At 39.5% G+C, this 13,064-nt stretch overlaps 1 protein-coding gene across 2 annotated transcripts in view; it reads right to left on the minus strand.

Annotated features, from left to right (window-relative positions):
* The window catches only part of Dcun1d1 (defective in cullin neddylation 1 domain containing 1), a 45,366-nt gene that overhangs the window by 26,505 nt on the left and 5,797 nt on the right, over positions 1-13,064 (minus strand). For both annotated transcript variants that reach the window (XM_033762543.1, XM_010623967.1), the window contains exon 2: positions 1,549-1,765. In XM_033762543.1, the coding sequence (XP_033618434.1) occupies positions 1,549-1,723 (175 nt within the window). In that variant the 5' untranslated portion in view covers positions 1,724-1,765. The remainder of the gene's footprint in view (positions 1-1,548; positions 1,766-13,064) is intronic.

Consider the following 13,064-nt stretch of genomic DNA (forward strand, 5'->3'; position numbering starts at 1 on the left):
TCCACACCCATCTATTAGATATTGTTACCTCAGGCAAATTAAGAAAAATGTAGAAGAGCTATTAAATCTTTTGTCTAGTCACCTATTACATACTTTTTTTTAATAGTATTGGGAATTCAACCCAGGGCCTCACACATGCTAGGCAAGTGCTTTACCAATGAACTACATCTCAGGCCCTTTTGTATGGTATTTTATGCTTGCAGTCTGAAACCAAGGTCTTTTCTGAAACAGGGTTTAGTTAAATTGCACTAGCCCCAAATTTAACAATCTTTCTGCATCAGCCTCCAAGTACCTCAGATTATGGTCATGTGCCACTTCACCTAGCTGTTTAATTTTTTTTTAAAGACGAAATTTTATTGGAGAATAGGAATGAGGAATAAGAATAGATCCTGGGAGACAGGAGGGTCCCAAATGGGTTGACTCCTGTTTAATTTTTTAAAAATACATGTTAGCTGGGTTTGGTGGCGCACGCCTGTAATCCCAGCACTCTAGAGGCAAAGGCAGAAGGATTGCTTAGAGTTCAAGGCCAGCCTGAGCTACATAATGAGTTCAGGGTCAGCCTGAACTACACAGTGAAAACCCTGCCTCAAAAAAACAAACAAACAAAAACAAAACAAAAAAAAGTACATGTTAGCCAGGCATGAAGGTGCACACCTGTAATCACAGCACTTGGGAGGCTGAGGCAGAAGGATCACCGCGAGTTACAGGCCAGACTGGGCTACACAATGAGCTCAAGGCCAGCCTGTACTACACATGAGAACCTGTCTAAAAAAAAAAAAGCTACAAGCCTAACTTTACTCCCAGAAAGTCAATAAATATTTACCTTAATATTTTCTTTAAAAGTATATGCTATTCTATAATTCCTTTTAAAGTCATTATTCAAGTTTTATAAAAATCTGGTTCAGTAGGGCCAGGCATGGTGGCTCATGCCTGAGATCCCAGCACTTGGGACACTGAGGCAGGCAGCCAGTCTGGGATTCATGGTGAGTTCAAAGTCAGCCTGAACGGCATAGTGAGACCCTGTCTCAAAAAAAAAAAAAAAAAAAAAAAAAAAATGTTTGTTCAGCAGTTTTACAAAAATGAGGGGAGGTAGCCAGGCATGGTGGCCCTCACCTATAGTCCCAGAATTCTGGGAGGCTGAGACAGAAAGATCACCAAATTGAAGCCCACCCTGGGCACCTTAGGGAAACTCTGTCTTAAAACAAAAAATTAAAAACAGGTCTGGGAAGGTAGCTCAGTGCAAAGTCCCTCCTTTCAATCCTCAGTATTGGAAAAAAAAAAAAAAGAGGGAAGGGGTGGCGTGGCTAGTTGCCTGATTTTCTAATCTCAACTTGGATAATGAGTGAGAAAAAAGGAATAAACTAAGGAGAGATTTTAATGAAAAGAAATAATTTCTTCTCTCAGGTCTCCTGAAATAATTCTAAAATCTATAGAGCTCTGCTGGACAGACCACACCGGTGTATATGCTGGGTAGTATTTGATTTCCCACAATCCCATAACTTTAAAAAACCTAGTTCAAAATATTTAAAGTCACAAGCAAACACTCACCTTTGTATCTACTGTATAGTTGTTCTAACTTCTTCCTGTCCAATGATCCTTTTACACTCTCTCGTATATACAGTTCAGGGTTTTGGAAAAAATTATCTGTTGCAACATCTAACTTCCAGTCATTTTGAGAAAGACAACTTACTGCAGTTTTTTCACTAGATTGTGTGAAGATCATAAACTGTCGAACTTTATCCTTCTGCGATGATTTCAACTTGTTCTATTGAAACCAGAAAATAAACTGAAACTCTATGTAAAATCACATAAGACTAAGTATTTTTATATGACTGGCTAATCATTCTTAGTAACATTTTCCTCATAAAACATTAAAACATTTTAAGATTGATGTTAATAATCAGAATTTTTTTTAAAATCTGAAATGAGAACAAGGGGGAGGGGGAGAGGAAAGAAGGGTCAAGAAAAAAAGAAGGAAAAAATGGAGACAAAACTTTGGTAAATAAGGAGGGGAAGAGGAGTCAAAGGGAGGAGGAAATGGGAAAAAAGAAGCAAGATGCATCATGTACAGGTGCAAACTCCCTATGATGAGTGTGATCATTGTGTTGATCTAAAATGGACCAATAAATGTTTTGCTTCAAAAAAATCTGAAACACAGAACTTAGTAGATTTGGAAAAAGAAACCAGCCAAGGCTAAGAAGCCTCAGCTACCCTGCTAAGGGTGCTTCTAGGGGGAGCAAGTACTAAGAGCATGTATGGTATGGAGGCTCTAGAAGGAAGTGCTGCTGCTACTCTCCAAATCCTGACCAAGCCAAAGCTCCAAGGGAAAGAGCAAAGACAGGCAGGGGAGAAGAGGCACTATTTAGCCAGTCAGTCAGATGACGCTGATGAACAATGGCGTTAACAGGCGTTTGTTGCAGTCCTAATATCTTCTATAAAAGATCCCCAGGGCCATGTCATAGTATCCGCACTGTTTTTCTGCCACTTTTAACAAATAAAATAGAATGTCAGTATTCTACATTTCTCCTGGTGGTATTCAGGAACTATGTAATTATCACTAGAATTTCCTCACATCTTCACTCACATGGAAACTTTTATGTAGGATTTCTCCCTCTCTTTCTACTGAAGAAATCACCTCTTTTCTTAGCCTGACCCTAACAGAGGCCCTTCCTTGCTCTCCTCAAAATGCCCTCCTGCTGTAATAACCTCTTCATCTGCCCCAGGCTGACAAGGATTCACTTCTCATCTGACTTGAACCCAAAGCAGAGTGAGGCAGAGTAATCAGGCTCTCCACTCTCCTAGTATCAAGAACCATGCTCACCCTCCTCTCTCACCCAAGCTAGGTTTCCTGCACAACGTCAGCCTCCCCAGTGATAGATTCTCTTCCCCCTCCTACTACAGCCTCTCAGCAAAATAGCTGGGTTCCTCTTATGCTAGCTACTGTGGTAAACAAGGAGAAAGAAAATACTTGAGAATGGCCACATTAACAGGTATCCTGTAGTTTAAGGAACACATGTGAGAACTCAGAATCTATGCTCTCGCCCAAATGAATAGATCACAATCCTCAACTCCCTGACTGGATTACATGAGAAAACACACCCAGAAGATTAAGGCACTGGGTCACAAAACCCACTCGAGTTGTTTAGTAGAAATGAGACAAGAACAAAGAGATCTCATATATCTGTCTTATTAATCTTTCTATAAACAATGCTTGCTGTACTTATTTATAAAGCTTCTGAGATTCTCAAGGAAAAGACCACCAAAGATATAAATATGTGTACCTATCACAAAGACAATGCAAATTCAAGCATGAAAAACCAACCCTAGGTGGGCGTGGTGGCACACGCCAGTAATCCCAGCACTCAGGAGGCTGAGGCAGGGGCACTGCCAAGTTGGAGGCCAGCCTGAATGACAGCAAGACCCTGCCTCAAAAAAATTTAAAAACTGGCCAGGCATGGTAGTATACGCCTGTAATTCCAGAACTCAGGAGACTGAGGCAGGAGGATAGCTGTGAGTGCCAGACCAGCCTGGGCTACATAGTGAGTTCCAGGTCAGTCTCAACTACATAGTGAGACCTGTCTCAAAAAACAAACAAACAAACAAAAAAATTAAAGACATATCTCTTGCAGTATCAAATAGGTTTATGCCCAGGAGTCTGATCTGTTGACCAACTCCTTTTCATAAATGTTACTGTTTAGAATTACATATTAAAATATCAACCTCTGTTCTCCATTAAAATTGAGGTGCTCTGAATACACTAACCTATTGCTATTGCACTGCTAACTATACCACCTCTGGATATCAGGTAAATCATATCCCATTATATGACATGTCTCTCAAATATCTAGGATTCTTCCCTTCTGAAAATGATTTCCTCTTTTAGATTCATTATTAAATAAAAACAAATTCAATGACATCAAAGGCCAGGGAAGATAAACCTATTTTGATTTCAACTTTTGCTCTTATTATTTTAAAAGTTAGTATCTCTTTCTCCCTTGAACCATATGGTACACTGACATTTTAATACTCCTCTGGAGAACAGAGAAGCAGCTGAGGGCCACAGTGATCATCACTGATTGCTACATAACGCTGTAGGAAGTGTTGGGGATTTAATCCGGAAGTACCAAACACAGGCCACATCCCAGAAATTAATTTTTAATTAAACCTGGCATAACTTCTTACATAACCTTCTCCCTACTTTCTTAAACATTACAGACAACAAAACAATTGCATTTACTTGGGCTTCTAGCATATGGTATTAAATTCAGTGCTCTGTTCCCCAGTTGTAATCTTTGTTGGCGAGAGGAGGTAGAACAGCGTAAACCAGGTATGGTGGCACACACCTGTTATCCCAGCACTGGGGAGGCTGAGGCAGCAGTTTGAGGCCAGCTTGGGCTACACAGTGAGTTCAAGGCCAGCTTGGAACCCATAGTGAGACCCTGTCTCAAAAAACAAAAACTCAGATTAAAGTCACTTCTGAGCCCAGAAGAGCTGTTCACTGAGTTCCTATCACACACAAAGCAAGACACTAGAAATTTAGGGGAACAAAGATAAGACTGTCTTACCACACAAATTTAAAAATTACACAAATAAATTACTTAATTCCATGTCATATTTCGTTTTTCAAAAAACTCCATGAAATAAATACTGTACTATAAATGTCAACAATTTTAACTGGTTCAAGTAGAAATTTCTGGTATCTGGAGTAATACCAATATATTTTAAGAAAAAGTGTCAGAGCCAGGTGCCTATGGTGGCACACAGTGCTGGCACATGCCTGTAATCCCAGCACACAGGAGGCTGAGGCAGGAGGATCCCTATAAGTTCAAGGCCAGCCTAAATTACACAGAGAGACCTGTTTCAAAAAACAAAACAAAACAAGAGCTACAGCTATCTATTTCCAACACCATAAAGCCTAAGGAGTGATGCTTTGCTAAAAAACGTATAGTATGGATTCCAGTTATGACAAGAGGTTAAGGGCAATCCATTTCTGCAAAGTCTGTAAGTACCCTCCACACTTCACATACATATAACGTACTCTATTTCTCTGTTAGCTTTCTGGGCCTAAAGTTAAGTTTTAACACTTATTGCCCAGCCAGGGAGGATCTACTCAATTCTGCAGTGTCAAAGGCTGTCCTAGGGTAGATCACAGATACCAACCCTCTTCTCAGGCCTATTTAGGAGAGGACACTGCCGTCCCTCCTCAGGCCACATAGGTGCTACCAGCCAAAGTGTTCTGTTTTTGAGAATATCGCATCAAAAGTTTAAATTTTTATCAACTTAAGGAAACAAGGCACATACGAAAGAACTATTTTATGGAAGGGGGATAGAAAACTGAGGTGGAAGAAAAAAATTCTATTTCTGTTACAAACCAGTAGCAATCCTCCCAAGAGAAAAACTACAATGGTTCAGCACCCAAATGTAGTATATGCTATTTACTTATTTAAAAGGAACACACTTGAGTGGCCATTAAATAAGATTAGGAAAAAAAAAAAAATAGGCAATACACTATTCAATCTTTAGGATTAAAACTGGCTAGATACTATCAAGTTTTCAAGGAAACTCATTAGTGAAAATTTATAAAACACTATATATTTTATTTTAAATTTAGCAAAAAGGGGGGATACTTTCTGTAATAAAAAGCTAATTGTGATTTTATCTAAATTTAACAAAGCTAAGAAATACTATCTTAATCTGGATAGTAAAACCCACTTATTTGCTTATCTTTCCAAAATAGAAATGGCTAGCTTATCAACAACCCATTTTGGGTGGGTGTGGTGGCGCTTGCCTGTAATCCCAGTACTCAGAGGCTGAGGCAGGAGGATCGCTGTGAGTTCAAGACCAGCCTGGGCTACATAGGGAGTTCCAGGTCAGTCTCGACTACACAGTAAGATCCTCTCAAAAAAAAAAAAAGAAAAGAAAGGAAGAAACCATATACAAAAAAACACCGTTTTATGCTCAAATTTAGTACATATACACTTTTTTTAAAAAACTGCCCCCCCCATTTTTTTGTTTTTTTGAGACAGGGTCTCACTATGTAGGTGAGGCTGACCTTGACCTCACTATGCAGCCCAGGCTGTCCTTAAACTCACAGCAATACTCCCGCCTCAGCCTATTGAATGCTGGGACTACAGGCATATGCCACCACACACAGCTCAAATGCTAAAAAAAAAAAAAATTAAATCACATTTAAAATGGAGTTTAAAAGGCCTGGGATTTAGCTCAGTGGCACCACATCTGCCTTGCAAGTACAAGGTCATGAGTTCAATCTCCAGTACATGAGTTCAATCTCCAGTACCAAATAAATAAATAAATAAATAAAATATATAGTTTAAGGCAGTGATGGAGAACCTTTCAACAGACCGAGGGCCCAAACTGCAACCAGCACCAACACTGCAATTAAACTCGAACACTGAGGTTTTAGTTTAGAAAAAACAACTGTATTCACTGCTCAGCTGCTGGGGAAATGCGGCTCGGGTGCGAACAGGTCTCCGGGTACCCACTGTTGCATGTGTGCCATAGGTTTGCTGCCACTGGTTTAGGGGCTGGAAGCATAGCTCAGGGGCAGAGTTCATGCCTAGCATGTATGAGGCCCCAGATTCAATCCCCAGCATCAAAACTACAACAACATTATCATCATCATCATGATTATTATTTTTATCTGAAAAAAATTCAGAGTGACTCGGATGTAGACAAGTACAATATCAAGTATATTTTACCACTGAACCTTCAAGTATTGGAAACAGAAGAATAGAGGCTCAAAAAGGCTTTATAATAAACAATGATAGCAAGGTTAAGAAAAATCTTCCGGTTGTATTTTCCACAGGAAAAACAATGACTGAAAAATGACTTTCTAGTGAACTGATACCTAACAAATTCAAAGAAAATAATTTTAATGAGTAAACAATATATATATTTGGGGTGGGGGTACCTGGGATCGAACTTGGGACCTTGCGCTTGTGAGACAGGTGGCAGAACCACTGAGTTAAATCCCCAGCCCTAGTAAGCAATATTTTTAAAAGCAAAAGCTTAAGTCCATTTGATTATTTCTATTATCCCATATTTTCATCCTCACTCTTAAGTTTCAACCTCAGTCAGAACTCCAGACACGAATGCTTGGGCCTTTATATTTTTAAAGGAATTACTTTTCAAATGCAATTCTAATGGCTCTATTTCACAAAAGTCAATGTTGTAAACATCAAAACACCTTGGAAATCATACTTTTCACTAAAAGCTCTGTAAATTCACTCTCATGTCATTACCATATGGTTAACAATTTAATTTCATATTAGAAGACTTGGTTTTAGTTTAGAAAATTACATTTTCATATGTGATACACAGCACTGTAGTTATCTATAACAGACCTTCCCATACAATACAGGTCTGAAGTCAAAGTGCAGGAGAAATTAGTTCAACTAGTGAGACCGCATGTTCCTAGAGAACACATTCTCTCTAGGAGCCAAGCTCTACCACAGGAAACTCGGGCTAAGAATGTAGATTACAAGTAGGTCTTCTATTTTTCCCTCCACTTGCAGAGAAGCAACCACCTAGTTAAGGGCACAGGCTACAGACTCTCAAACCAAACTGGAGGGATTTTCACCCCCTTTACTTAACTGCTGTGTGATTTGGGGAACATTACTTAATTTCTGTGTTTCAATTTCTTCATCTGTAAACAAGGTATTAAAGTTACATGAATTAAATAGATAAAGGAAGCACAATCCAGAGAGAAAGCAGGAAATATATTTAAATGGTAAAATCCAAAAAAAATTAACAGAATCAGAAAACAACTGGCTGCTGGGCATAGTGGCACATGCTTATAATCCCAGCACTTGGGAGGCTGAGGCGAGATTGCCACTAGCTAAATGAAAGCCTGGGCTACATAGTGAGTTGGAGTTCAGCCTGAAGTACACAGTGAGACCCTGTCTCAAGTAATCAAAAAGAAAAAAGAAAAGCAAGAAAACTAGCAGCTAATATTTATTTGAACTCCTTGCTAGGTACTATGCTAGGCATTTAATTATCAACAACCCTGCAAGGTGGTCTCATTGACTCCATTTTAGATTAAGGAATATGCCTGGGAGCTCAATGTGCACTCACTGAAAAAGTACCAGAGCCAGGATGAACCCCTGCCGCTGGGTTCCAGGCAGGCAGCCTTTACACCTACTCTATATGTCTTCAAGTGAAAGGGAAAACAAAAGTGCAACCATTGCCTCGAGTGCTGGGGAACTGTGAGCACTATTTCTCTTCTACTTTTATGGAAAAGTTAAGTACTTAATTGACTTTTCCCCTTTCAAATGTAAACAATCTGCACTGTTAACTAAGAATTTGTAAGTAAGCGTCCCCTTACAAACAAACTGAAGGCTAATTTACCAAGGCTAATTTACTGATGGGCCATCTATTTAGTGTTTTGTTGGGGTGGGGAGTGAAAGGAAAGGTCTTCGGGGGGGGGGGGGGGGGGGAGTGGGTGTATTTTTAAAAGATGGCTACAATCTGTACCTTTGAATGAACAGAGGTAGAAAAGCCAAGACATACTGAGAGTCAAGGTTTCCTTTTCTGATGAGAAAACTTGAAGCACAGAAAATACAAACACAAATACAGGTCATGGCTAGAAAATATAGGGAAATGTGCACAATTTAAAATATAAACAATCGCCAGGCATGGTGGCACACGCCTGTAATCCCAGTACTCGGAAGGCTGAGGCAGGAGAATCACTCTGACTTCGAAACCAGCCTGAGCTACATAGTGAGTTCCAGGTCAGTCTCAACTAGTGAGACCCTGTCTCAAAAAGCCAAAAAATAAATTAAAAAAAATTTAAAAAAATAAAATACAAGCAAATAAAGCACCATAGTATTATTTCAAATTGTAATCTGCAGCTAAGAAAATTATTAAGCCTATATTGTTTATCATTCTCGTATTTTTTGAAGTGTGAGAGCATCAGTTAAAATTAACTTTTGACAGGCACAGTACTAAATCAAATAAATAATATGCTATGTAATTATTGTACATGATAATATATAACGGCAGTAAGTGTAAAAAATTATTTCAGAAAGTGTACCTGTAAGAGTCCAACTGGTTTTGTAAAATTTTCCCCAGGGTTTTCAGGAAGCACTCCATTAAGAGAAACTTAAACGATGTTCTCCTCACTTCCCCTTATAATTATTAGATTATTCAAAAGATGGCTTCTTGTAAGCTAAAAAAAGTCTCTACTCTGAGATATTATTTTGACTATTAAAATAGTTATAGGCCAGCCTGAACTACATACATAGCGGGACCCTGTCTCAAAAAACCATAAATAAGTAATAAAAAGTAAATAAACGGTGCTGGGCGTGATGGTGCATGCCTGTAATCCCAGCAGCTCGGGAAGGATGGTCAAGTCTGAGGTCAGCTGGGCTACATGAGTTCAAGGCCACACAGGGAGACCCCGTTTCAAAAAATTTAAAACTAAATAAATAAATAAAGGGCTGTGACATGATACTATACTAATCATATAAAACAAATTCCAAAAGTGTTGATCTTAAGGGGCATTTTCCCCTGTGGTTTTGCTTATATGGGAGTATACTTAAAGTGGGCAGGTCAAGTAGGTAATTCCTCACTGATAGTCAGGTTCAAGAGCTTGTTTCTGTCCACAAGCAACTGAATCCTATTTGGAACTATTTCTCATCATCAAATGTCATGGCTAAAACCACTGCAACTTGAATACTACATACTGAAATTTAAAAGGGGCTTTTCTCTCATATTTTCCCATCTGACCCAACCAATGAGACTATAATCAAAATAGCCATTTGACTCAAACGAGCTCTGCTGTTTATACACCAAAAGAATAACTTTCAATTACATACTCAAGGTATACACCAATCATTTATCTGGAAGCAACCAAGTTGCTATTCAAAGTGTGGAGCCAATCAGAAATTATAAATCTATATACTACATGGTGTTTCTTGGGTTTTAAGAAAAAAGAAAAAGAGGGAGGTAGGACTGATGGAGAGATTAAGTACAGCCAGAAGCCATACTTCCACTCCTGGCTGTCACATTCTAGCTCTTTACTCTGGTCAAATTATTTCGAATGCTAAACTGACATTTCCAGATATGCTCAAAGAATGCAGCAACAATTCCTATTTCACAGGTGGGAGTGGAGAGTAAATAGGTGTAAACTGATTAACACACATTTGTTCTCAATAAATATTAATTTCCCTACCTCTCACCTGTGAAATAGAAATTACTGCTGCATTCTTTGAGCATATCTTGAAATGCCAGCTTAGCGTTCTAAATAATTTCTCCTGCCTCCGCCCCCAGCACTGGGATTACAGGGATGCACCACCACACCAGGCACCCGCCATATTTCTGCATGGCTTATTTTCTCATCTCCCGTTCTGTTCAAAATTCACTCTATCCATGCCACAGAGAGCATTTTGCAAACCCACTTCCACACTACGCCAGCATCGTGCCGAAACTTCTTCCCAATGTTGTCCCCACCACCACCACCCACAGCATTTAAAAACTTACAACACAGTAAGGAACAAAATTATAAACTATGTTCACTGTCTTTCCCAATTAAAATGTAACCCTCAGTCCAGGCATTTTAGCTCACTAGATCTGCCGACTGCCTCGCAGCACAAGGTCCCAAGTTCAATCCCCCATACCAAAAAAATTAAAAAATTTTAAAAATGTAACCCTCATCAGAGCAGGGATTTGCCAGTTCAGTGACATATACATCTCAATGCCTGAAACACTGGCAGATGGCAGAAATTTAGTAAATAATTGTTAAAATGAACTAAGGGCCTCTTTTACTTGTGAGTAGGCAAAACAATGTGACTCAAAGTACTAAAGAAACAACTGGAGCAGATGACCACATCTGGATTTGTAAATTCTAATTTGGTAAAAAATATAATCTTAAATTTCAAAATTCATACATTTTTAAAAAGTGGGCAGGGGATTTGGCTCATCCGGGTACCAAACAAACAAAGCAAGTGAAAACACAGTAATTTGAATTGTTACTTACAAACTTGTACTTTAAAACCTCCCTGATCATCAATTTCTTCTGTAAAAGGGGGGAGAAGTAAATTAGGTGATCTCTGAGGCCATTTCAGGTCTAAAAATTCTGTTGCTGTTTATAAAAACCTAGTAGATGATACAATCTACACACATCTCACCAATTTAATAAAGATCATTACTATCATGAAACTGTTAAGTTGGGTAGAACTTTCATCAAATCCAATTCTTCCATCTTACATGTAAAAATAAATTCACAACTTTTGAACACTTTTTAAAGGATTTTTTAAAAAATACCATAGTATGGTTTTGCAGGGTTATTTCTGGTCTGTATCTGTTTTTCCTTATAGAAAATATTCAGATAGCTCATGATTTAAGGCTAGAATTTACAATAACCTGTACTATAGAAATGGGCCCCTCTACTCACATCAAAAAAGCAACATTAGCCTTAAAACAATTTTAAGTTTGTAATAGAATAACTACAAAGTTATTATTGTTTTTGGGTTTTTTTGTTTGTTTGGTTTTGGTTTTGGGTTTTTTTTTTGGTACCAGGGACTGAACTCAGGACCTTGCACTTGTGAGGCAGTCAGGAGCACACTGAGCTAAATCCCCAGCCCAATAACTACAAAATTCTTATGGGCCCAGTTGAGTTCCTAATCAAGAGCTTACCAAGACAATCCTACTGACATGAAGTGAGTTCAGCCACAGAAAGTATTTAAAATTAGTGACAGCCTAGGGAGCAAAATTTGGCTTTGTAATTCAAATAGATATTCTTTTTAAAATATCGTGTCACCACCGGTGTAATTACTTGACTTATGGCTGAATTCCAAAACTAGCTAACTTGATACTAACTAAAAGGACAGAAGCTTACAAGCTCCAACCCCACCTCAATTCCCAACGTGAATTCCTGAACAACTGCTGATCATCAGGCCCCTCCATTCTAGGGAATGCAGCTGATCTGGGCACTATCCTGAACAGCACACGTTTCAGTGTGCGCACTGAGTGTTTTACCAGGGAACTCATTTCATTACTTCATGCTTGATAATACTTATCTAGCCGCCAAGAGTTTGGAAACTATTATGACTGTCTAAATACATAAAAAATTAGAAACTGTTGCAATTCCTTGATGGCTCTTTGAATTTACATAGCATTATCAGCCCAAACATTAACCTGTACTTTACTGGAGAGTTTTCCCACAAATACAAAGTGTAAAGTTTCATGGAACTTAACAAAGAACAAAAATTTTGAATATATGGCAAAATAGACCACATATCCATACAGTATGACACCAAAATACTGCCAAGCTGGGGCTGTCAGTCAGCAAAAATAATCCACTAAAAACCGAAGTCACGGAGGCATTCCTTTAACGCAGGCGCGCACGCACACCCCCCTCAAAGAGGCTTCTCTGTTGCCATTGAGCAAAAGGACATCATTTTCACTATTCATACTGTAACCTGCATGGAATTCCACTCAAACTCAGACTGTATGATGCCAAACATCGCTCCTGAAAGACAAAGAGTGCCCAACAGAGTCAAGTATGTAATTACCAAAGAAACAACTTGGCTATACGGGTCTTCAAGCTTGGAAGACTTTTCTTCCACCTCCAAATCAAGGAGGTGTAACTTGACAAACTGTTTTTTAAAAATCTCAAATGGTCCCTAACTGCTATAATAAAGCAATTACTCCTCCCACCCAAACAAATGAAGTAAGTGCTCCAAAGGCAGCAAGTCTGTTTTCCCTAATTTTATGAAATGAGAACAGGTTGCACTTCCGTAACCCCCCTCCCCCAAAGCAGCGGTGTCCCCGTCTTCAGCAGAGAGGTAAATATAAACTCCACCAACTGGCCAGGGAAACTCTCATCTCCCCAAGGCATGGGGCGCCTCCGGAGATGATGGAGCAGGGGAAGGGGCTGATACCCCGCCCCAAGCAAAACTGCCGGGGAGACTCGCGGGGTGCCGAGCCGGCGGCCGAGAAGGGCAAGGGGCGCCGGCGAAGTCTGCCCTCTCCCCGGCCGGGCGGAGGGAGGCTCCTCACTCGGAACCCCGGACCCGGGACCCCGGTGCCCAGCCAGACACAAT

Source organism: Fukomys damarensis, unplaced genomic scaffold, assembly GCF_012274545.1.
Source record: "Fukomys damarensis isolate Sample0158 unplaced genomic scaffold, DMR_v1.0_HiC HiC_scaffold_12, whole genome shotgun sequence".
Lineage (NCBI taxonomy): Eukaryota > Metazoa > Chordata > Mammalia > Rodentia > Bathyergidae > Fukomys > Fukomys damarensis.